The sequence below is a fragment of the Terrapene carolina genome, unplaced genomic scaffold (assembly GCF_002925995.2).
Source record: "Terrapene carolina triunguis isolate 2854851 unplaced genomic scaffold, T_m_triunguis-2.0 Scaffold238, whole genome shotgun sequence".
Taxonomy (NCBI): Eukaryota; Metazoa; Chordata; order Testudines; family Emydidae; genus Terrapene; species Terrapene triunguis.
In genome coordinates this window covers 12,797,632-12,823,539 of record NW_020664589.1, presented here as the reverse complement: position 1 = coordinate 12,823,539, position 25,908 = coordinate 12,797,632, and the positions used below count along the sequence as shown (strand labels likewise).

General features: G+C 39.7%; 1 protein-coding gene across 5 annotated transcripts in view; it reads right to left on the bottom strand.

The window, feature by feature from the left end:
- The window catches only part of SEC16A (SEC16 homolog A, endoplasmic reticulum export factor), a 41,140-nt gene that overhangs the window by 2,812 nt on the left and 12,420 nt on the right, over positions 1-25,908 (bottom strand). For 2 of the 5 annotated variants that reach the window (XM_026657224.1, XM_026657228.1), the window contains 29 exons: positions 25,642-25,787; positions 23,219-23,307; positions 21,997-22,132; positions 20,872-21,070; positions 19,383-19,560; positions 18,304-18,446; positions 17,075-17,136; positions 16,691-16,829; positions 16,041-16,283; positions 15,527-15,624; positions 14,719-14,800; positions 14,137-14,254; positions 13,712-13,823; positions 13,314-13,419; positions 12,486-12,626; positions 12,224-12,337; positions 10,289-10,493; positions 9,189-9,440; positions 8,352-8,440; positions 7,258-7,305; positions 6,910-7,071; positions 6,175-6,252; positions 5,879-5,935; positions 5,107-5,212; positions 4,609-4,746; positions 3,540-3,634; positions 2,407-2,481; positions 1,741-1,800; positions 798-875 (listed from right to left, as the gene is read on the bottom strand). In XM_026657224.1, the coding sequence (XP_026513009.1) occupies positions 798-875; positions 1,741-1,800; positions 2,407-2,481; positions 3,540-3,634; positions 4,609-4,746; positions 5,107-5,212; positions 5,879-5,935; positions 6,175-6,252; positions 6,910-7,071; positions 7,258-7,305; positions 8,352-8,440; positions 9,189-9,440; positions 10,289-10,493; positions 12,224-12,337; positions 12,486-12,626; positions 13,314-13,419; positions 13,712-13,823; positions 14,137-14,254; positions 14,719-14,800; positions 15,527-15,624; positions 16,041-16,283; positions 16,691-16,829; positions 17,075-17,136; positions 18,304-18,446; positions 19,383-19,560; positions 20,872-21,070; positions 21,997-22,132; positions 23,219-23,307; positions 25,642-25,787 (3,549 nt within the window). The remainder of the gene's footprint in view (positions 1-797; positions 876-1,740; positions 1,801-2,406; positions 2,482-3,539; positions 3,635-4,608; positions 4,747-5,106; positions 5,213-5,878; positions 5,936-6,174; positions 6,253-6,909; positions 7,072-7,257; positions 7,306-8,351; positions 8,441-9,188; positions 9,441-10,288; positions 10,494-12,223; positions 12,338-12,485; positions 12,627-13,313; positions 13,420-13,711; positions 13,824-14,136; positions 14,255-14,718; positions 14,801-15,526; positions 15,625-16,040; positions 16,284-16,690; positions 16,830-17,074; positions 17,137-18,303; positions 18,447-19,382; positions 19,561-20,871; positions 21,071-21,996; positions 22,133-23,218; positions 23,308-25,641; positions 25,788-25,908) is intronic. The other 3 variants (XM_026657225.1, XM_026657227.1, XM_026657226.1) reach the window with 3 other exon arrangements.

The window sequence follows — 25,908 nt, the reverse complement described above, 5'->3', positions numbered from 1 at the left end:
CGGGGCCAGCGGCCGGGACCCCGGTTGGCAGGGGTCGGCGGACGGAATCCCAGACCAGCAGCGGGCTGATCAGCTCAGCCTGCTGCCGGTCTGGGGTCGCAGCCGCCGGCCCCGCTCAGCCCGCTGCCGGACTGTATGGACAGAACCCCAGGCTGGCAGCGGGCTGAGCGGGGCTGGCGGCCGGGACCCCGGCTGGCAGGAGCCGTGGACGGAACCTCAGACTGGCAGCAGGCTGAGCTGATCAGCCTGCTGCCGGCCCGGGGTTCCGACCGCCGGCCTGTGTAAATGTAAAATGTATTACTCGCACGCGAAACCTTAAATTACAGTAAATAAATGAAGACTTGGCACACCACTCCTCAAAAGGTTGCCGACCCCTGGCTTAGCACTTAATAAGATTAAGTTCCAGAACACTATGGAGGGCAGGGCAAGCAGAAGAGATAGGCCAAGTGTTTTGTAAATTGAAGGGACTAGCACCACAGAAACAATAGGAGAGCTGTAGGTGTGGATCAGAAAGATGAACAAGAGTGAACAGGGAACAGAGGTGGAAAAGAAGAGCATATGCAGAGATGAGACAGAATGAGATAAAGGGCAGAAAAGAAAGCAGAGAGTTTGTCTGTATGTTTGAAACTGGTACGTCATGCCACGTCACTTTCTGAAGGCAGATATGAGCAACAGGCACGAAGCAAGAGATTTCACCATCACTATCAGCTATGTCAGAAATATTTTGCTACCTGGCTTTATTTTCAAGATAAAGGAGCTCACACAGTTTCTCTAGCAACAATGACGGTTTCACTCACTTGTGCAAATTGAGAAGGGTTGTAGAACTGAACAGTTCCTGCTGGAGGTCCCCCAGAAGGTGGCACACTACGGAGAGGCTAGAAAGTAGATTACATTCCATTAACACTATGTATTCTCTCTCCCAAGTTTTGTTTGCTTACTAGCAGAAAGAAGATACTTCAGAGTAGCAATGCCTATAATAGGTACAGAGCAGCAGATTGTAACACATGGGTGCAAAATGTGTCAGCACTTTTTGCAACCTTTATTATTACTTGCTTAATGTAGGCATTGGCAAAATAATATCACATGCACGAACTGTAAACAGCTCTGAAAATCCAGGCATGCAAAAACAAAAGTAACGAGACACCAGTGCAGCTTTACTGAATTAGTATCCTTTGGTTTTGTTAGTAGAACTTAGGCCTCCCCCAAGAATAAAATGTTCCATCTGTGATAACTGTTGTGCTTTACTGTAAGTACAAAAAAGTGTTATGAGGTCAGCTCTTTACAGTGTACTGAAACTTAACCGCAGAGATGAAGCATTCCTTTAATTCCTACAGGGGTCGTTTACAGATGAAATGGGCAAGGTTATCGTTATTGAGTTCAGAGTATTGCAGCATATTAAGTATTCTTGTTTGTTTGTTTTTAATTTAAGGTAACTGACTACTTTGGCTCTTTCATTAATGTAAGGACAGAGTTGAGCAGAATTACCAAGTGAATTAAGAACATAAAAATAAAGCAAGCATGTCTAGATTATGTGCTTTTTGAGAAATGTAATGGTGAAATTTTGAAGACCCTGTTTAAGTGTTAAAAGGAACACTGCATCATACGTTATTTTTAATATTAATTCTGTGAAATGGAGGAGGGGGGGGAAATGACTTAAAGTAGCATTAGTAAGAAACTGAGCAAATGCAAAATAAAGGGGGGAAAAAGCCAATGTAAGTGAAAATGGCCAGCCACATGTACCTGATTAAAATGCTGGCTTACTTCACGTGATAATGAACTCATTGAACTAGAGCGCGAAAGCTACAAAACAGCAAGAACACACACATACAAAAAACAAATAAAAATGTCGTCATGCATGTCACTGCCCCAAGCAGCTTTCAGTCATTTTATTTCATTAAAAATGAAGTTTCAGTCTGAGAAAGGTGTAAACCAATTTTGAATTAAAAAAACGAAGAGCAAGAAGTTAAAAAAAAAAACAACCCTTTTGATTTAAACTAAAAGCACAAAATTATAGATCATTTAGTAGGAACAAAGGTGGCCTGGCATATAGCGATCTATTCTCCTCTGCGTGTGTCAAGCATTTAATATAAGTGAAATTAAATGCATGAACAGAGACAAGACCCCAAAGAACTGTTCTGAAAAGACCTTTCAAAATTTTGTTCAAACGAACAAGGTGCTCTTGCAGCAATGAATTTAAGACATTTAGCTTGTACTTTGCTTATGGAACTGAGGGGCTCTTTTGTTTAGATTTTTAGAGGCAGTAACTAAGTTTCCATCTTGGCTAGTCATCAGCAATTGAATCAGTTACTTGCTTTTTTAGATTATGCAGGTTAAAACCATTACAGCCTGATGGTTAAAATACGCTGCACGGAGGCATTAGTTGAACCACTTTGAAGCAAGCCTTACCTCTCCTGACTGGGAGCCATCTGGATTGGACCCAGGGAGTTCAGAACCAGGTGGAAGAATTGTAGAGTTTAAATACTAAAAAAAAAAAAAAGGAACCCCATTCCTTTTCAATATCTTAAGTCAGCAAGACCCAATGTAGATTTCCAATGGGATTCTGTTTTGCTTTATGCTTGTACTAACACTTCTGAAGCAACCATAATGCAATACGCGGAGATATAACAAACTCGATCAGGCTAACACTGCTGAGCAGGCTGCCATATTCTGCACGACCTGAAGCTTTTGGGTGTCCTTCAAGCATAGCCCTGAGAAGAGCCATTTTACTAAACCATCAGGGATTGAGTCAGCTGAGTACACAGAGATTCAATGGCAACTACTGCAGGGAAAGAATGAGTCTTTAGGAGTTCTAATTAGGACTCATTTGTACTACGGTAGCACCCAGAGAACCCAAGTTAGACTGAACCCCCATTGTGCTACTGCAACAGAGTCTCTGCTCCAAAGAGCTCACAATGTAAATATCGGAAATCTACATCTTAAATATGTGGCAGATATGGAGGTGTGCAGAGGAGGTAGGGCATTATATTAATAGGTTATTGGTATTACAAAATTCTACATTTTGGGAGGAAGTCATAAGACCAAAGAATTCCTGCCCGTGTACTGACTGATATTTCAATGACGTAAATGTGGCCTGACTACACAACATAGTTACGAGTAATATGAACAATAAGGTAAATAGTACTGAAGCATGGAAAAGATGCTTCATCTCCACAGAGGGAGTAGATCATGTCACTCTCAGGCTATAAGTTACCAGTGAGATATAAAGTGACTACCTACATATTATATACCAGGAAAAATAATTAAAGGATCCTAATCCTATAGATGCTCTGCCTGTGGATCCACACTGAGCGCCTTCAAAACTGGGGCCCAGGCAAAGTTTTCCATCTTCCTTCTTCCCCTGTGTTTTCTCTTCTGTCTCCTCTTCCTAGTTCTATCCCTTCTTTCACTAGGGGTTATTTATGTACAGGTATAACATGCCTTTTAAGTTACACCACTAGGAAATTGCAACCGTAATACTTAGTTTTTCAATAAAAGTTATAATTGGATATGAATGGTGGTTTGCATCTTTACTAACCTACCTGTGGTTCTGTAGTAGCATCAGCGCTGACTTGATTTGCAGATAATGTCTGTTCTCGTGCCCCGCTCCCCTCCATAGGTTGCTGCTCCTCAGGAACTACAGGAGAAACAGGTTTTAACCAAAAATGAACACTGTATCAGACCTTACAGCTATATGAGGAACAGGATCAACAGCAGAACCAGATTTTCAGAGTAGCAAACTGCAATCAGCGAATGAGCTGAATTAAAAATCTCATTTGAAAAGTTACATTGGTTTGATTATATTCAAGGGAAAATATATTAGATCTATTTCCATTATTTCGTCCATCTCCCCTCAAAGATGGTGGCAAATCTTGTTCAATGGATGAGCGCACAGCTAATTATGCTACTATAGTTAGCCATATGCAATAGAAGCATATACATTTTATATGGGACACCTTGGAGCAACACAGCAAACAGAGGACTTGCAGCAAGGAAATAGGCTGGTAAGGCCCAGAAAAAATGATTATGGGACAATAAACAGCAGGTAAGACACGAAAACTGATGCCAAGTACTTAGAAAAATATGAATAAGGGTTGATGAATTATGTCACCTTGCACCGTTCAAATTTTGGGGGAAACACAAGCACTTTTTGTCGAGCAAAGAACATACATTGCTTCATTAGATTGTTTTATGACATGCTCTTTGTGGGGTCTAGTAAAAACTCCCATTTCCTGTTAAATAAAAATGGAGTTACTACATAGCATCAATGTTTAAAAGTGTCATGTTGTTTGGAGAACAGGTGCTAGAACCATTCAGATTTGTTGTTCTGAGGTTGATGAACCTCAGAACCTCACTAAGACGTGACCCCTCTTAGTAAACATTTTCTAGAAGACGAGGTTTGTGATGTGCAGAGCTGTAGCTGTTTTCAGCCAGTTGCAGTCTCCAGGCTAATATGGAATTCAATGCCTTTTAAAGAAGTTTTAAAGTTTAGACCAATAGTAACAGGAGTTAACATTTTTTGGCTCAAAAGGATATTTGTGATACATGTAATGGATAAGCATCCTTTAAGATGCCTGCTTCTTGCAGTTTATCTGCATTGGGCTTACGCACCTGAGTTTGGAACGAACAAGTTTGCAGGGATAGGCATTGGTGCCAAGGGGGCAAACAGGTCTGATGGGGCAGGGACGGCACCACTGGATTTCGCTCCACTTGGGTTTAGAACGTCAACGTAACGAGCTCTGGTTCCTGCTGAAACAGGACAACAAACATATGGAAATAAGTCAGCTTGCAGTAAAAATGTAATATGGAGACAGAACATGTCTTCTGGTTAGAACATCTTTCAGGATCAGAAAAAAGTAGGCCCAAGGATCAAGATGGTAAACTCTGAATCACAGGGTGTGGTGTTGGCAGCAATCACAATCGTGATGCTACTTTACCCAGCAAGGCCAATCCTGCCCACACCACCATGACATGGCAAGCTGCCAAGTGCTCATCAAAGAAGCCACCGCCAAAAGGGGTGGCAACTTCACTTTAGGGTTCTTCACAACAGGGACAATCTTAAGCCTTCCCCTTTACAATGAGGAATGCCATCCACTGCCGTGTGGTTACCTGCTTTTCTGGAAAACATGTTGACACCGGGTGGACCCCCAGGCCCAGGTGGAGCAGTCTGAGGAGCTTTAGGAAACCCGGCTGGGGGTGGTGGCGGTGGCTTGCTCTGAAAGCAAAAAACAGTATTAGCCTTTGAATGGCATTTTTAAAGCAGACATTTCTCTGTTTTCCTTAGCCACTCCATCAAGCATGTAATTGGACACATTCCCCTCCCTCCCCAGTTTAGCTCAGTATTTCTCAACCTTTTCAGGCAGGCAACCCCTTATTTGAAATCAAACATTTTCACAATCTCCTGACTGACTATAAGCGTAAAAAAAAGTATCAACAGCAATATTTGACCTTAAAGAGTAAGGGTGTGCAGGAGGGGATTTTTTTGCTTTAGGCTATAATAAAATGTGATGCCTAGTGACACCTCCCCCTGCCCCCACCAGGATCATGACTTTCTGGATGAGAAAAAGTGGTCTAAGTGGCGTCAACTCCCACAGGCCATAGTCTACTTTCAGTTACACTGGTGTAAATCAGAATAAGTCCCCTTAAGAAACTTCACAGTACTCATTGGATCCACACCAGTAACTGAGGGCAGAAACGGACCCAGAAAACATATCACTCACTCTGATTTATGTAAATTGTTTACCAGTTACAGTTAATGTCATACTACATTTTAACCCAAAGTAAGCCAGCAAAGATGGCTTTTAAGAGCCACTTTTTGGAAGTCCCATTATCTGATACTTATCCACTCAGGCAAAGAAAAAGAGAAACTCCTCAGTATTACCTCCTCTTCTGGCTCGTCTAAATTAACCCAGCGCTGTTTCTTTTCATCCCAAACAATCTATGAAGAAATCACAGTTCAAGATTAAGAGTGCAAATAGGTCACAAGGCTAGTAACCAGCAAATCATTTATAATATTAATTTTGAAAGCCATTTTCAGAATTAGCCAGGCATTTTGAAAAAACTTTATATATTAAGTTTTGTTTGGCCGCAAGAAAAAAAAAATCCATACTCTATGGACTAGAAAACAGTTTGAGCAAATTAACGTGTGTGATGTGTGCTGCGGTTTAGGGCCCTTACTGATTTGTTCTTATCATCTGGAAGGTGAGCTTCATTCTTTCCTTTTCCCATCAGCCAGCGAAGCCAATTTGCACCACTCTAAAAATAAATACAAGGCTTTTTAGTGTATTCCTCTAAGAATCTGCTGATAGCAGATTTAAAAATCTAACTTCATACAATTCCATTTCAATTAGTCCTTCATATAAACTGTATCCCAAGACAGTTTAAATGATAATCAATAGAGCAAAATTAAGGATCATATGGAAAGGAGAAAGATGCTAGTAGTTAAAATTTGAAATCATGAATTTCAATGAGGCAGAGGGATACAAGATGGCTGAGCCAGATGTAAGAAGCTGCAGAGGAGAAAGCTCTTCTCAGCGGAGACAGGCGTATGGCAGGCCAAGAGGTCAGTGCTAACTGAGTGGAAATGGGGAGTCAGACAAGTTCTGAGAGATTGGCTGAAGTCAGAGAAGGCAATTTTGAACTGGCTCCTGACGAGAATGAGAAGCCAACTGCAATGTGTGTCATGCTTCAGTGCATGTAACTTTAGTGCATGTTGGAAAGCCAAGTGGCAGCATTCTGCACATGCTGGAGTCTGGGGCCTGAGCTGAACGTGTAGATGGAGGCTGCAATAGTCAAGACAAAATGTTCATCGGATGATTTAGGTAAGCAGCCTCTCCCCCATTTTAGCACCATGATTTACCGTAGGTGCCATTAATCATTGCGACTTGTAACTAGATACCCATTTTAATTTACCTTTCTCGCTGCTGGCTCCTTCTTGATCTCTTTGTTGGTCTCTTTCCCTTCAGGAATGGATGGAGGAGGAGGAGAGGGCTGCTTTGCTGCAGAGTTACATCTTTCTCGTCCTATAGAATGGGTGGAGGATTCTGAGGTGGTCCGAGATCTTCGCCCATAGCCCTGCATTACAAATACGCAGGGATTTTAAATCATTTTACTACTAACCTACAGGGATTATATTTTATTTTGCTTAAGAAATTCCTTCTTTTGAAATGTCAGTAATAACAGAGATGCAAAGTCATTAGAAGTGGGTGAAATGTAGATAGGAATGACGAGATAGTGAAAAACAGCCTGGTCATGGCGTACCATGTGTGCTGAAGACTGAGAGGTGGATCTGGATCTTCGTCCCGGTGCCTGGTTAGATACAAAGCCAGCACATGCTTAATAAGCAAGCAATTAAGCAAAAGGTAGACAGTACAAGTCCCCTTCATTTCCAATTTTAATTACATGTTCCCAAACAAAATCCAAGCCATTTGAGTTAGTTGTTCAGGCACATCTCTACCCTCTGGTTTAGGTGCATAGTACAGAGGCAGAGAAAACTGAAACCTAACTATGCTTTCACAGTAATGTGTCCAATCTATTAAAGAGGTAATCGTGTCAGGGCATCCCACTGAACACACTCATTAAACAGCAATCCCCATTGAGAGAGAGGCTGTAAAAAAAGTAAAGGTAACAAAAATATTGCAGTGAATAATGATGTTTGCTACATTGTCTGTATGTAATCTGTAAATTATTATTTAAAATCTTTATTTAGCAACTTTGGTATTAAAAATATCAGAGTTTAGATTTGTACATTTATTTATTTAACACGTGGTTAACACCACTTCATCCATTGGCAACAGCCAAATGTGTCCCTATTAAGCAAAATTAATGTTAATTCTGTTTCAATTAAGCAACTGTTATCTCATGAGGCTAAATCAGTTCCCTAGGAGATGTCCAACTTAAGTGACTTAACACTGAAAATACCTGCTGTACAGTAAAACAGATGTTCTTGGCTAGGTTTTGAACATTTATGTACAATTTGGATAGCACCACCCATTGTTCAGGGCAGGACTCCCTAAGTGCAAATCAATACTGTCTTTTAAAAGCACGGTCAGCAGACTTGCTCACTAGGATCTGTTTTTCTCTCCCACTGATATATGCCACAGCCCTGCTGGGTCATGGTGGGTTGGCATATAAACATTTTAAATCCAACATGTCTGATTTTCTACTTCCACGAGTATTTTAAAATAGTAGGTCTCACATTTCTCCTGGATTTTTTTTCTTCTGCAACAAAAGACTGGATTGGTGCTGAGGTGCACTTCATGAACTTAGTATTTGAGAGTGCCACTGAATAATGAGTTCCATAGCTGCATAGTGCGATTTGGAGAAAGCACTAAGGATGTATGATATAAAAATACCATATTTGCCATTTTGCCATAGAAATCCTCCTCTCTTTGTTCAGGGAAAGTCTTTTGAATTGGAGATTCCTGGGGAATTCTCTGCATTGCTTGAAAAACAAGAACAGAGTAAGTTAGTAAATTTCAGTGGTTTTCAACACATAATAGATGTCTAAGTAGTTGCACTAGAACTATGATAACCTTTACCCAACTTGGTTAGTGATTCTAGTGCTAGAGAACCTGATGCTTTAAAGAATTAACATTACATTTCAGGGCTTGCATGAACTGCATTTGATGTTCTTTTTTTTTTTTTTTTTTTTGTTTTTTTTTAAGTTTATTCATGTGTATTTAGTTTCCTAAAAAGGAGGGTGAGAACCAGCTAAGTGAGGCATTCCTTAGGGTGATGCTGTGCGAGATTCTTTGCATAGCTCTGTCAGTGGACTTCAGCCTTCACATGCAGCATCTCCTACTATTTAAATTCTATGATTCCCACAGTTCTAAACATTCACTTTGAGTTTGAGGTACAGAACTTCCTCCAATTCCAATTATGAGCATTTCCAACAGAAATTGCCCACATGACGACATTAGGTAGTGGTTTTGTGACAGACAAGTGTCCAGTAGGGAACAGGCTGTGACTCACTTACTTACACTGGATTTATGTCAAACCTGATATGCAAAGCCAGTAGTACTCAACTCTTCAGTGAGATTCTTTGCTTTCTTTTAAGTTTTCACTCTACACTCAGTTACCCAAGATTTACTGCACAATTTTAATGATTGAAACAAGTTACTGTGCACTCAATCTCCAGAAAGACTTCAGTGCCCTTAAAGGCAGGGCAAACATTTATTCAGAGCACAAACCTGTTTCCTGGTTTAACTGCTCTTCTGGCCGTGGTTCTGCTACGTGAGGAGGTGGTCCTCCTGGTGGCACTGCAGATCCCAGGTACAGTGAAGACTGTTCAGCTCCATATTGATTTGGAAAGCCTGGCGGTGCAAAGCCAGACCCTGGCCCAATAGAGCGAGGGGCCACAGGATAGAAAGGAACACCACCACCAGTTTCTTGCTGAGAAGGAGGAGTCATAGCTGCTGATCCCTCAAGGATAGTCTGAGGGGCTGCGGAACAACATTTAAGAAAATTACTGGTAACAAAAAAGAGAGACATGGTCTAAGCACTGGACTGAGGAGCCAGGATCTGCTCAGTTCCAATTCCAACCACCTCATCTGTAAAACACAGACTATTTGTATACTTTACAGGGATGCATTTTACTGTGAAGAAGTTATTGCAGTTCAGGGGCAGTAAGTCTTTTTTAGTCTGTATTTGTTTATTTGACAAAAGTTAAGCAAGTCACCATACCAGGAGACTTCTCTCTCTGAGGAGGATCTAATACCTCCATATGGATATGCTCATGGAATGCCTACTTGGGAGAATAGACCTCAATACTCCCATTGTTGCTGCTTGGCATTTTTTACATCCTTAGTTCTCACACTTGCTCCTGTGGCATCCAACGTGAAGCAGCAATAGGATTAGAAGCATCCAACGTACAAAACAAAACATGTTGTTCAAAAGGCAATGAACACAGTTTTAAAAAAAGCAGTAAACGCCTTTGAAGTCAAAAGGGGACTATTAAAGACTCCCAGTTACGTTTCAAATATCATCTCCTATTTCTGTCCCCATTACAAATGAGACATGAGCCCTATGCCTTTATGGGTTTCTATATGAACTGTACAATCTTTACACCCACTAACGTGCAATAGAAAAAGCTAATTGGCAATTATGTAAGGAAGTGTTATTCTTACTTCTAATGCTGCATGAATCAATCTCAAAAAGAGCCAATTTATAACTAAAATGATATAGTTTAGAAATGAAATCCCATTAGTTTAACTTTTAAGTGATTTATTTTGTAGTCCACTGTATTGGTTCTTCCCTTTGACACACATGGAGAACAATGTGAAATACTAACCTGAAGGCATTAGCTGCACACCTTGCATGGGGTGCACCGTATTAGGTAACAAGGATGCCAACAATGGGTTTTCAGTAGCAGGTCCCATTTCCTGTCCAGATCCTGTTCCATCACATTGACTGATATGGTCTAATTCAGAGCTTGGTGTGCTACAGGCATATTGCTGAGGGGTGGATCTATCTGCATTGTAAGCTATCGTACCATCCTGTAGTTAGGAGAAAACAAAAGCCTATTAACCACTATAAGACGTTAAATTCATAACCCAGGAAGAGCATAACAAGGAAAGTCTTTTAAATAAAAAAAGATAATTTGTTAGTTTCTTGAAGGTGAGGAAGGGAAAACTTTGCAACTAGATTTTCCATTCACAACTTTCTCAGGTAAAAAATAAGTCAAGGGTCATTGTTAGATCAAGTTCAGCCCCCCAAAAAGATGCTTTAAAAAAAAAAAAATACACAAACACACACAAGCTTTTGCAAAAGCAAAGGCAAGTTTTAGAAAAGTTTCCTTCAGGTTTTATAAATAAAATACTAATAGAATCAGTTTTTTTAAATCAACATACCTCCCTCTCCTGCAGTGTTTGAAACTTAATAGTTGCAACTTAGTAGTTAGTTACTATGATCAATGCTTACACGCTCACCTTTCTTCTAACAAGTGCATCTCTGCTTGCTCCTATGGAGTATTAAAACCTTGGAGTTTTACAGTTTTCCTTGCGCAAGAATGCATAAAGAAGTCTATTCCACACACACATAGGGCCATCCTTAGGATTTCTGGGGCCCTATGCAATATTATTAAACTGGTGCCCCTATGCCCGACGGCAGCCCGGGCTCGCATGTGTATTAAAGGGTAGGTCCAGACTACCCGCCGTATCGGCGGGTAGCGATCGATTTATCGGGGATCGATATATCGCGTCTCGTTCAGATGCGATATATCGATCCCGAACGCGCTCCCCATCGACTCCGGAACTCCACCGGAGCGAGCGGCGGTAGTGGAGTCGACGGGGGAGCTGCGGCCGTCGATCCCGCGCCGTGAGGACCCAAGGTAAATCGATCTAAGATACTTCGACTTCAGCTACGCTATTCACGTAGCTGAAGTTACGTATCTTAGATCAATCCCCCCCCAGTGTAGACCAGCCCTTAGATAAGGGTGGTCTTTTGAAGGATTTTTTTAAAAAACTATATGTCTGAAGATCCATGCATTTAAGGCTAAAGATGAATACTCAGATTGTGCAAGGATTTTTTAGAGATGTGATTTTATAGTCTTCAGGAACACACTAATGAGATATTTTAAAAATTTTAAGTGAAGGTCCTGTAGGCTAACCTGTTCTGAGTAAATATGACAGTAATGCACAACTGTTTTTGTCAGTAAATTCAGTAACTGACAGCATATACCTGGCGGTTAGCAAATGTCTGTTAAATGGCTTCATTACCACTTGAATGGCACTTTAACAGTTTCAGTGTTGTGCTAATAGGTCTGGCAGGCTTTTTCACTTTTAAGTACTAGACCCCCTCCGGAAGAAGACTCACCAGGCTGCAGCAGCTAGCTGTGGGAGCCTGCAAGAAGGGTCAGAACAGGGATAGGAAAAGGCGGGAGGGTGGACACTAAGACTCAGGGATGCCCCATATTTTCGGGTGTCCTAGGCAGCCGCGTATACTGCATATGCATAAGGATGGCCCTGCACGCACGCGCGCGCGCACACACACACACACAATCTTTCAACTATTTTACACTGAAAACTGGGGCACCCACAAGTCTGCACATCAATCTGATTTAAGTGGTATGCAACCGGGTAGCTTTAATATGTAAGAAATCAGAATTTTATAATTCCCATCTATTATTAGACAAGAACAAGTGCTCCACAAAAGCATGTTATGAAAAGGATCTTAAGTAAAAATCTTAGCATGGAAGCCTTTAAATTTTGGAAAGCAGATTTTATACCTTGATCTGTCCATCCAAGTGCCGAAGTCGTACTAACCATGAAGGTTCAATAAATAATTCCTGCTCTGGTTTCTCTTTAATCTGTGGGTCGAACAGGCGCAACTGAGATGATATCTATCAAAGGAAGCATTATAAAAACAAACAAAATTGGTAAAGAGGTCACTAAAATAGAAATTTTAGAGATTTCTAAACTATCATTCATGAACCAATATGTATCAAGCCATGAGTGCTTAATTCTGAAGAGTACTTATCCCTATAGTACCTGAATAAGTTGGCCGATAAGCACAGGCGAGTAATAGTAGGGATTTTTAAGAACAGTTTTGGAAATCACTTCACAGTAATGAAACGCTTGTGCAGCAAGTCCCATCTCAGCTAGTCGGCAAGCATAGATGAATTTGAAAACCTGTAGAATGCAAGAAGGTAAAGTTATACTGCATGCCCACATAATTTCTAAAGGTATTGCAGGACAGTTTGTTACTCCAGCCACAAACTAAAGTACCCCATTATCACATGTATTCTAGATTTAAAAATGAATACTAGTCAAAAAGCTTCCAAAGTGTTCCTCCACTCAAGTTCTACAAGGGGGGGCTGGTCAGATTGCATATAATAGGTACAAACAAATCCTGCTGGATTTCTTCTTTGAATTTTAAATTCAGTCACACCTTTAATTTAGGTTCTGGAAGTCTGGAATTCACAATATTTGCTCTTTGGGGAAATCAGATTTAGTGATTAGCATCAGGAAAATCCTAGAACTACACAGTGCAATGATCCAGTCATAAATGTAGAATTAAATCTTTAAAAGATCTACATTTATTTGGATGCCAAACGGAAAACAAAGATCCAAAATTATGGGGTGATTTTTTAAATGTTTAAATCATTCCTGAGTTTAACTTTTGTTTGCACTGGAAAGTGACCTTGCATTATTTTCATCATCAGGAGTCTTTTGGGAGCAAGTTTGAGAGAGAGACCAGGTCCTTCAAGTACTTGAAAGAGTACGCAACAAAAGTGACCACACCATTCATAAAAAGGATAAAGAGCACTTCATACAAAACCTGTGACATGACATTAAAAAAACAGAACTGCTGCTAACCTGGAAATTGGGTAAACAGCAGGGCTGGGTTCCCAGTGACTGTGCATATTCATAGGCTTCTGTTCTTTGAATGGCTTCATTGGTGGCAAACTTTAAAAATGGCAAGCTGAGAGAAAAGTGGAAAAACGAATTAATTTTAACATATTACCTCTAATTTAGATTATGTAATGTTACTGGCACATCAAAAGTTAGTCACATGGCATTACTGAGTATAAAGCATCGGATCAAGAAACTTCCATGCTTCAAAAATAAGCAGCTACATCCTAAACAACTTTGGTTAAATAATTATATATTCTGGCGTGTTACTTGTTAGAATATCACAAACCATTTCCTTCTATTTTCGTCTTTTAAATAGCAAAGTTTTACAAAAACAAAGGCAAGTAATTTGAATTCCACACCTGTGATTTGATCCAATTAGGACAAGCTTTGTTGTTTTCTTTGTATAAACGCCAAACCCGATCTGGGCCATCAGGTAGCAAAAATGAGCAGCATCTAAAAGGCCTTTAGAAGCTGAAACAAAGCACAATAGATCTCTCGTGAAATTGTATCTGAATGGTACATAACTAATTCATAGCATCTTGAATTGTTTTGGTTCTTTAGAATTCCAAATTATTCTCACAAAACAGAAATCCGCAGAACTAAAAAAGGTTTGGTTTTATTGTATAAGTAGCAATTGTTAGTTTTCATAAAACAAACCCAGCAATTTAAGTTTAAGAAAACCCTTCATTTGTTCAGAGCCCACATCCATTCCATTGCTCCCAATATAAACAGCCCTGCTATTTACTCACTTTATTCTCCACAGATTCAACTTCAAATTACTTACCAAGAGTATCTCCCATGGTGGTAATAGTCCTCGATTCCACATCCATGTTATTGGTCAAGTTGGATAGTACCATCGCAAGATGAGGCCTCCAGTCTCCCCATTTCTCATCTCCACAGCACTAGAATTAGAGTAGATACCCATCAAGCCATAGAATGGAAGGGTGCGTGGATAAGGAGTACAACCCGAGTAAGGGCTAGAATAATTTTTGCATTCTAGATCAGGTATGCAAGAACATAAGAATGGCCATACTACTGGTCCATCTAGCTCAGTATCCTGTCTTCCAACAGTGGCTGGTACCAGATGTTTCAGAGGTAATGAACAGAACAGGGGAGTTATCAAGTGATTCATCCCCTGTCATCCACTCCCAGCATCTGGCAGTCAGGGGTTATGGGACACCCAAAGTATGGGGTTGTACCCCTGACCATCTGGGCTAATAGCCATTGATAGACCTATCCTCCGTGAACTTACCTAATTCTTTTTGGAACCCAGTTGTATGTAAAAGCATACCGCTAGGGTGCTGTACGAGGGAATTCACAAGAGAACATATACAAGTCTTAATTGAAGCTTATTCTTAAAACTCACTGTGGATGCTGCTGGCATTCTTCCAGACATGAGCTGGTAAACAGTTTGCAGAGGATCATTAATCGGAAGACTGTTGGCAAATCTACATAAAAACAAAAATAAAAATAAATGGTAGGTAAGCAGTTAACACGACTCATATGTTTATATTTAGTTTAGCTTTGAGAAAGGATGTTTTCAAAGCACCGCAGTGAAATAAGTGTAATTGGCCAGTGAATCATCTTTAAAACAGTTACTGGCTAAACTATTGGACCTGCAGTACAGCCATATGCAAATACAAGCCTAGGAACAATCTCAAGAGGTGGGCTCCTAGTGCCAGCTGACAGCTGTAACATTGTTTCAGAAACTGTGGGAGGCAGGGCCGGCTCCAGGCACCAGCCCACCAAGCTGGTGCTTGGGGCAGCACCTGGAGGGGGGTGGCGCGGCGCTCCGGCCCCCGGGGAGAGCGGGGCCACGGCCGGGCTCGCCGCCCTCCCCCCGGGCGCCCTCCCCCCGGCCGCCGGGGGGAGAGAGGAGCCCCCGCCGGGGCTCGCCGCCCTCCCCCCGGGGCTCCGGTGTAACACCGGCCGCCCTCCCCCCACGCCCTCCCCCCGGCTGCTGGGGGGAGAGCGGGCTCGCCGCCCTGCCCCCGGCGCTCTGGCCGCCGGGGGGAGAGCCGAGCCCCGGCTGGGGCTCGCCGCCCTCCCCCCCCGGCGCCCTCCCCCTGGGGCTCGCCGCCCTCCTCCCAGGGTAATGGGAAATAAATGGCTATTCCATACTTAAGGCATATTCTAATCATCATCATCATCATCATCAAGCAACAAATCATTACCTGGTCATGACTCTTGCGTGTGTTCTGCTGTCCATTTTACTGGCAAGCAGCAGAGCATGACCCCATAATCCATGCTTCATGGCAGACTCCAAAGCATCCTATTAATGTAGAAAGCATATGAAAAGTAAATGAGTTTATTGGGGAACAAGTTCAATACACCACTCAGGACAAAGTACTAATGATTTCTAGTGCAGATATCTTATGACTATGAATTGAAAATACTCATTAAGTCACATGCTAGTGTGTTACAATATAATTTGGTTTTGAATTGTGAATTCTTTAGGACAGGGAATCTCTCTCTTTACTGTAGAGTGCCAAGGACATCGATGGTACCATAAATATTACATATTATATACATTACTATTTGTGTAGCTTTCATTTTTATTACTTGACATTTTAATTATATGCAAGTCACTAGGGCTTTAAGGATGTGTGGTTTTTGGAACAATAAATTCAAGTAAAAAAAAAAAAAAAAAACTCAACCAGTACTTTAAGCAACAATATGAACATTCACCTTCTTACGACCATAAAGGAGAAGCTCCCTGAATCTCTCCGTCTCTCTTTCAAGACTGTCAATTGTGGTTATAAGACTATCGGTGAGAAATGAGAGTTGAGCTTCAACAGACTCTTCTTCCACTTGCTCCAAAGCCTCATTAGTGAAGTCAATCAAGTTTGCTTCATTGGGCGATTTCCCAGGAAGCCAAACTGTTTTGTGATCTCGTAGCAAAAGCTCTGCAATGTCTGTGCCCACTACAGTCTATAAATGAAACAAATTCAATCACTTTGAAATAATTTGACTGAAATATTTTAAACACTTGAAGTTTAACAAGTTAATTAACACAAATGATGCAGTGGGTTGGACAAAAGGAGATAAGATTGGATTGGCCAACTCAGGTGTCCTATTGGGACTATACAGATAAAGACCCATTGCTCTCATCTTATTTGGCACTTCAAACAGCAAGATTAAGGAGGAATACCTGCCTTTTGAGTATCTGACCTGCATTCTTGGCCCAGTACAAACACCTTACGTACTCTTGCCGCCTTCACATAAATGGAGCTGCTATATCTTAAGATTCTTATCTAAAACCTAAAGACAAAGGCTCTGAAAACTGACCTTCAGGGCATCAAGAGAAAGCTTACAAAGATTTAAGAAATACGACATACCCCATTCTGTCTGCACAACAATACAATAAAATCCCAAAGCAGGCTTGCAGACTCTTTGTCAATTAGATTTTCATTCTGAAAGCACTGTGTGGCTTTGTTTTGTGCAAAATTAATGACATCCACTTTATGGGTATCATCTCTGGAAGAGGAAGAAAAGTATGCAATGAAACAAAGAATCAGTATGAAGTGCCAGACATCATCATCACAATAAGTAGTATGTAGAACAGAGCAAAGTCAAACCTCTAGTAAAATTTAGGCTTGTGGAATATAGATAAGAGATATCTGATCAAACCAGTTTAAATTTATTTGTGGCCATGCAAAATTACAAGGAAAAATTAAGCCTGAGAAAACTTTAAAACAGCTTATGAAATCCATAAAACATACTTAGCAAGAGGGCCCGGAAAGGCTCTCATCTCTTCTTGTTCTGGCATATGTTGCAACATAGTCTAAAAAAAAAAATACAAACCATAAAAGCATGATGAGTAGCTCTTATATCTATAAAGTCCACCATTTATACAGTAATTCATTTTGTACCTAACAGTGTTTCAAAATAAAATAAAATAAATAAAAGCTACACATAACCTATGGTGTCATCTAGTCTACCACTCTTGGACAGCTGTGTTCCCTATAGTATGTTTGTTAGGGCCCTGTCCAATCCAGTTTAAATGTTTTAATTACTTTCGATGAGAAATTATTCCATTGCGGAAGATCTCATGGGAAGTTTATCCTGGTATTAAGCCTATATTTTCCTTTTCATATCTCCTTGTGACATTCTAAATAATTCCTCTGTCTCCTTGCTGTGTACACCATTCAAATACTTGTAGATAATTGTGTTCTATCTTGGTCATGTTGGCCACATTCTACTCTGTCCCCATAAATCAGATCTTGCAACTCACTTGTCACTCTTCTCTGAACTCTCTGCAATCTGTCCACATCTTTCTGGTGACCAAAAACTTTGTATTCCTTTGGCCCACTGGTGGAGTCACAAGAGAAAGGGAAATACACACAAGGTACTTAATCTCCTACGTCTACACAGAGAGCCTCCGAGCCTGGGTCAACTGACTCCTGCTTGAGCTATTGCATTAAAAATAACCGTGTGGACGGTGTGGCTTGGGCTGGAGCTCGGAAGCCTAAGGGCAATGTCTACACAGCTTTTTTAGCATGATAGCGCAAGCCCTGTGAGCCTGAATCTGACAACCCGGGCTCAGAGATTCACTGCCACAGGCTGTGTAGCCATATACTAAGATAGCAAACCATCACCGTCGCAGTCGGCAGAGAAAGGTACAAATGCTCATGTCTCAATCAATGGCTGCATTCACACAAAAAAATCAAGACCCCAACTTTCCTAGGACTTGGAAATCCTTTTTTAATGAATCAAATGCCACAGTGAGAAAAGGAGACAGCTATTCTACATTAAGGACTTGCAGGAGAAATCAAAAGTGAAAACATAAGGAAACTTACAGAAGCAAAGAATCAACATTTGTTTTTCTATAAACTAGCGCACATACAACAGAAAGCCATAACACAACTGAAGTGCCCTATTTTCCCTTTAGAAAAAAAAACAAGATATTATAAACAAACACATTTGTATTCCTGGTGTACTTTTGCTTTACCTCCATACTGTGTATCTCAACCAAAGCCGGCTGTCCTTCTGAAGGCAGGTTTGGCAGCACTTTTGTCAGATGGCCCCCAGGACCAAACCTTGCACAGATATGAGGCACTAAAAATTTCTCAGGTGTCGAGGGTCTTGATGGGACTACAGTAGAGAGAAACATCAAAATCAAGTGACTCAATTAGTTACTTAGTTATTTACGTTTTATTTAGTTTTCTATATAGTTCTTACCACAATCAAAGCAGACATGAAACAAACTAGTTATTGAAGTTGGCTAAACACCATCTTCAGCAAGTTAATAGCTATACTTGTCCTATCAAATGCAAGTCAGAACTGAGAGCAGACCTCTCAGAAATTTGAAATAATAAGAAAAAGTTCTGTACCGAGAACTTGAACATTGTTTTATTTAAATGCATTATTTTTCCCATAAGCGACTTATTGCTTATCAATCCCCAGTACATTTCTATGTTTTAGAGGACTTCTGACAAATATTTTCTTTAAAAACTACTGATACTTTATATGAAAAACTCTCTTTTTAGAAACACTGCTGTTTAACTGCAAGAAGCAAGGTTAATAGAAAAATCAAAGGATTATATAAACAGAATTGTTTCTAAGTTACGTTTATTTTAAAGATTCTCCATGAATTAAGAGTAGACTGAATTCAAAGCATGCTTGGATTCAAGAGAGTTTTACAGCATCCCGTTATATACACATGGTTCTACAGCAAAGACCACAAATGCAAAATAAGTGTGCCGTACTTAATACATAACCAGTAGCAATTAATATCTGGCCATAAAATAATGGAACTGTTCAGTGACAACCCAGGATGGAACAAGCAAGGGACTATCCTCACAGTTAACAAAACTTACCTTAGGTATAGCTCATATCTATGACTCTACAAATAGGGATTACTACATTCTACTGTTATCAGTTCAATATCTATTATGAACACAGGTGTCTTTACTACCAATAGGTTCAATAAATGTTTGTAAAGCATTTTAAAGTTGAATGAAAGGCACAAAAGCAAAGAATTGTTAATTATCCTCTCAACCCAACCTTCCCCCATGTTTCTGCAAATACCTTGTTCTACAGATGGCCATCCAGTTTCAGCTGAGTAGCCATAATCTGTAAAAGGCTGTTGACCATCAAAGTTAGCAGGGTATCCTCCGTATGGATAATCTGTGTGAAGCGAGACTGGCTGGGTGGTGGTTTCATATGCATTAGCTGTCAGATCATGGTTGCTTCTATAAACCTGGCTCTGAATAGAACATATTAGTAATTGTTGCATTAAAGACATAATAGCAGGCGGGGAAAGAATCACATGGGCTGAATAATGTGGCAAGCAGGACTGAGGAGCTTTTTATCTCCCACTTAGCAGCTATATGGGCTCCTTATAAGTATATTAATATAGTAAGTTGCACAGGACTTTCACTGGATTTATGAAAGCTGCACAATGAATCAAGTGGTATAATGGACTTAAGCTAAAGTAGTTTGTCATCTGTTTTAATGCTTTACTTCCCTATGTTCCCCTCTTACAATTTGATTTGCTCATCTCAGACTGCACTTGTGGGTTTACTTATCTCTCTACCAACTCCTCCCCCTCCTTTTTTAAATGATTATTTGCATGTGTATTTTGCCAAGAATAAAAATTCATAGAATGATCTGCAGACTGGAGTGTGGCTTCATCCACAGCTCAGCCAAGATCAGAACGACCCCACCACCTTTTCTTAGTGCCTCTCCTGACTTAAGAGAAAATCTGACTTGATTGAATATGGATACTCGGTATAAATGCCTGGATAGCCTCCAATTCTCCATGTCCAATATCAATGAAACATTTGGGTCCCAAATGGATGACTAAATTTAAAACTACATCTGGATTTCTGGAAGGTTAACATATGAGACTACAGATAATGCAAATGCAAACTCTACTAACAGTATACAAGAATCATCTACCAGTTAGACTGTTTCATGGAATTATCTGTGCATTTGTACTTAAAAGTAGAAGAGTAATTTATTTATTTTTTAAAAACCTTACAGTAGAAGACTGTTCTATAGATCAATTCAACAGCCTCAACTCTTTAAATGTATTCCAGGTTTCAGCCCAGCATTAGTTTTTATGCTTGTGATTTGGGAGGAACAGGACATATAAAAATAGAAATGTGGACACATTCTCAACTATAGTAAAATGTAGCAGTGCTCCCATGCCCAGTGAATTGTAGGATTAAGCCCTTAGACCAAAGAGACCATTTCTTCCTATATTCTTATGTAGCACCAAGCACAACTTGAGCCCCGGTTCTAATCAAAGACTCTAAGAACTATCAAATAAATATTTTAAAATCAAGCAAACACTGTGGCACAATGTTCAGTCTCTAGTTGCTGAATATGAACTTTCAAAATATGCCTCTATAACCCAAGCTAAGAACAGAAATAATTGTAACTTTTGTATGTTTATGATCTTCCACTAGCTTCTAGAGATTTGATCCAAGAGATTGTCAGGTAACCCCAGTCCTAACATCAAGTGGGTTAACAGAACAAAGTCAAACACATGATGCACTCCTATGAAACTCACTTGCTGAGAGCGAGAACTGAAGCTGCTCTGATGGCTATGAACACTGTGGGAACTACGGAGGCTATGGGCAGAATGTTCACTGTGGACACTTCGTCTGTCAAATTCATCACCATAAGGGTCTCTGTGAGGCTCAGTTTCATCATCAAAGCTTCCAGCAAAGCGAGGATCATATCGCCAGTGATCTTCATATCGGTCTTGTCTAAAGAGCAATGAAATATGAAAATAAAGATAAGAATCTGTATTCTGGGAAGAACTAGCTTCAGTGGATATTTGTGTCCATTAATAGAGTACAGTTTAAAGAGACCATGTCACAAACTAGTCCACAGATTTAGGTTTTGTAGACAGTCCAAAACCTGATTTAATAGAAATATCTTCAGTTATTTTTTCCCTTTAAAATATTTTCTAGCTGTGATTTAAACCCAGCTTTATAGCAAGTACCTGAGAACCAGAAAGTGAAATTGACTAATCTTGTGTTCATTGTCCAAAATGAAGTGCAAAAAGTAAACAAATGATGGAGTAAAGAGTTTACATTTTTTAATAATCATGTGTTAGTAGCAAAAGTATGAAAATCAGTTTTTAAAAAGATATGATTTTACCCTGACAGTATCCCTTTCCATTTGAAATGTTGTTTAGAGACTAATTGCAAAAATCTAGGCTATTCAAAATTAAGACCAATATCCCATTCTGAATCCATCTAACACAGAAAATTTGAAGAAGAACATTTTCCTACTTCGATTTCTGTTTAGACTTTGTATTAAGTCATTTAAAAAGCTAGTTACAAAACAAGTCCCATTTTTCCTAAAATCATTCTCTCAAAGCTGGTTTATCTAATGTACCTCAATTTCGATAACAATTCTCCTCGCCATAAAGAAAACATGCAGACTGATAAAGAACACTTTAAAAAAATCCTGTTTTATACCTCAAACATTTTCATAGTCTGTCATGCAATAGATTTGCCTACCTAGAGTAAGACACTTTTCCTCAAAATGAATTAAAAAAATGCTGCCCAGAACTTTTACAGAATAACTTGTAACTCTGAAGCTTTCTGGATAATCAAGAGTTTCAGTAAATTACACTAAAGAGCCAGCTCTCAAAGCCTGCAAATAAAGGGCACGGATTACAAACCTGTTATCATATGGATATGCCTCTCTCTTTTGGTACAGATTCTGTTCAGTGTCATACCAGTATCTCTGGTCATAACTTCTGGGATCTCTATATCTGGAGTCATATGCTGATGGATAACGTTCCCAGCGACTTGGATCTTTGAAAAAAAGAACGGGTTTAATCTAAAAGCTTTGCCCAGTAAGTTGCTCACAGAACTTCTCTATTTGTTCCCTCCTGAAATGCATACACCTATATTTTGTTAACATCTGAGATAACTACTGTACAAATCCAATTAAAAAAGCTTTCAAAACAAAGTTGAGATACTAATTTTATTAGAAATATGTATACTCATACATTATGCCATAACCAGATGAGATCAAATAAAAGTTATAGACTGAACTGTTGAACTGTAAGCAAAAAAGCTGTATATCAATTTCATGTCCCTGTGATAAATGTGGTTACACCCAAGTGTAGTTATCAGATTACTGTTATGTACCTTATCTGGATACTATACTGTACTCTTTCAAAGGGATGGTCTCTGCAATCTAATAGATCTTTTCATCTAAATTACTATGAGGTTAAGTTATGATAAAATTATTTCTACAAGAAGATATGGAAACCCTCAATATAAAATCCTGGAGTTTGGAGGCAAGAACCCCCTATGCCAATTGGTCTGATAGAATTCAAGTGCTGATCTCCAGAACACTGTTACCCCGGGGTGACTGTGGGGCATATTATTTGTGCAGAGCGCTACAGTTTGAGGTAGAGTCAATTTATGTTCTGATCATTAACTAGTTTTCCAGTGATTAAGAATTTGTCCACAATACAAGTGTTCAGGCACAAGTGGGCACAGTGATATATGTTGTACACTATAGCAAGCAATCCCATACATGTGCCACCGTATAATTTTACCATGATAAATTAAGGCAAAAGAAAAGTTAGACCATTTTCTTCATTGTCAAATAGGGAATCAAAACAATGAATTCAAACTTAATTCTCTGCTTTTTCCTCCTACTGAACCAAGGATATAGAGATGACAGCAAAGCATTAAGGACAACTGCAATCCACAAACTGAAAGCTTTATTCTCATTAGCTGTGGAAAATATGACAATATCACTATTTCAGGAAAAGACCACAAATTTAGTTTTATAACAGTTCTCTGATGCTAATTTTATTACACTTCCCATGTTTTTTCTGAACCAACTAAACTCAGAAAAATTTAGAATTCATTGTCCAACTGTACCTCCATAATTATATGGGTTTGCATAGTAGTCTGCATAGTAATCATTCCAACCACTTTTCGGATTATAATAATCTTCAGTATACCCCTGTCTGAAAGAGGAAAAAAATATGGGAGATAAAATACCATGATTAAAAGAGGCATAGTGACTATTCTTAAAGTTGTTAGAGGATACACACAGCTGATGATGGTTATACTCACTATGACAACAGAATATTTAGTGTTATCGTTTTTAAAAAATTGCAGTTACAGGAAGTGGAAGGCTCAGGGAACTAGAGCCTATATACCAGAACATCATTAATTCAAATCATTCCAAACCATCAGTGACTGAAAGGTGTTACCGTACAATAGCTTAAGTGGCTTGTGAACAGATCTGGTGGTCAGTCCAGTCACTTATGGACAATTAAACACATCACAAAAGCCATTACTACAACTGGCATTCTTACTGGCTTCTCTCCTGAGGCTGCCAGTATAGCTAACTAGGTATTGAGATAACTATTCTCAGCTCTAGAGCCACTCATGCGAGGTCAGCCATATTATTGAACCAGGCACAAATGTTTGGTGGGGATCGACTTTTCCATTTCTGCAGGATTAATTTTTTAGCAACCAATGCCACCAATTGAATGAATCTGAAAGTCTCTGTCCACACCACAAACCCATCACATAATTGGTAGTGTACACTCAGTGAGTGTCTGAATAGGTGAAGAGAGGTGCAAGCAGCGTAGCAGTGAGTGGGAAGCTTGTAAAGACAGCATCCACTCTTGCAGGAGTGAATTTGATCTGATAAGATTTTGTCAACCTGGACTACTTTGGGAGAGATTTTCAAAAGGCAGCTAAGGCAACCAATTCCCATTTGTGTCTTTTGAAAATTTTAACCTACCACTGTGAGCCAGGACCATGAGTTAAGTCAAGGATTGTGCAATAAAACACTGATTTTTAATAGAAGAAATCTGTTATTTTGGTTAAAAATAAAAAAAGAATTATTTAGTTTTGCTCAGTCTTAGCAGGGTAGATATGAATTTTATAAAAGCATTACAAACATTTAGACAGAAGGAACAGTAAAGTTGTGTAATTGCATAAATGGTCAGGAAAATTGATCAACCCAAACAAAAATCTACTTGTCTGCTCTCTATTACGATAAAGAGACTAAATTTTATTCATCTCTTTTTAAAAATTTACAGTGAGAGGGCAAGAATAATTTTACAAGGCTGTGATTCCAAGGAGCTTTGAAATACTATCTGTAAGAGCGATGATGTGCACTGAGAACAGTGCTATCAAGAGAAAGCAATCCCATTAACTCAACTCACCACAAATTCTCACTATGTTTTTGGAGGTTCAGATGTGCACAAGACTATTGCAGCTGTTTGTATTGCTCCTTAAACCCATTACTTCCTCCATTCCCTTTTAGAGGCTGTGAATACGTATTATTCCAGGTAAAGGAGGTTCCATAGCAGAATTACTGAAAATATAGCTGATGGCAACTGGTGGGAGGGTCATGCTTTCCAGTGGACAATCCATTCTCTCAAAGCCTGTCGACTTCTAATTTACATGTCGTTGCTACAGCAATATCTTATGATGGATGAAAAAGTCATACAAATCACTCATGTAATATTCACTATAAATTAGTTACCCTTGAAAAGGGAAACTGGCTGCTTCTTGATTGACATTAGTAATTTCAATTCATCCCCTTACTTCAAGCTTGTTTTGCCACATCCCCTCCCACAACTCTACGCTATTTTATTAGTTAATTGGATAGAGCTTAACATCACCACAGTGAAGGTCATCACTGGAAAAGTTGACCTGATGCAGAATTGTGGACTTTTTCATCTGACTCACGTCCTCTCTCCCATCTGAGAACAAAAATCTGTCTCTCAATAGGCAACATGTACTGGTATATTTTCAAAAGCAAATCCCAGGAGGTACATGCAGAAATGCCATTTGTTAACAGGATTGGAGAATTTCCCTCTTACACACAGCTTTGTAAAAGTTACTCTTAAACTCTAATAAGAGGCTGTAACCTGCACTGCTCTCTCAAGTGGACAGACGGAAAATAGGTAATATCAGGACTGATTCTATTGTTGAGCCCCCTCTAATGGGAAGACAGTAATGACAGCCTACAAATGGGCATGAAGGAAGGCTTAAGGAGCAGTAAGGAGATGACCGCAATCATATCATTGTCATTTTATACATGACATCGTGTTCCCTCACCTCTAAAAGCAGCAAACAATCAGCAATTCATATTTTTGGATTATGTGTTTAATAGCATGTATAATTTAAATTGTAGAATGTTTTGTCAATATTGACAGACTCATTTCCACCATCTAGGTCCCATACTGTGAACTACACAAGATAAAAGTTCATTATGCATAATTAAATGTAATCCATCAGGACACACTAAACCTTTGCATAGCTCCGTAATTACATACCTAGAAGGAGGTCGATCAGAGCACTGACTAGCTCTGGAACTAGGACGCTCAGGCTCACCATATCGATAACCACCAGGCTCCACATAGGCAGCATTGCTTCTATCATAGTGCTGGTAGCGGGGACCATATTGTCCATAGACATCATCCTCGAGAAGAGAGGTTTATATATTACCAACTGGTAAGTTAAATTGTTTGAAAATCTGACATGGAATAAAAAAACCTAAACAACCCCCCCCACACACACACATTTTGCTATGCTAACCCCTT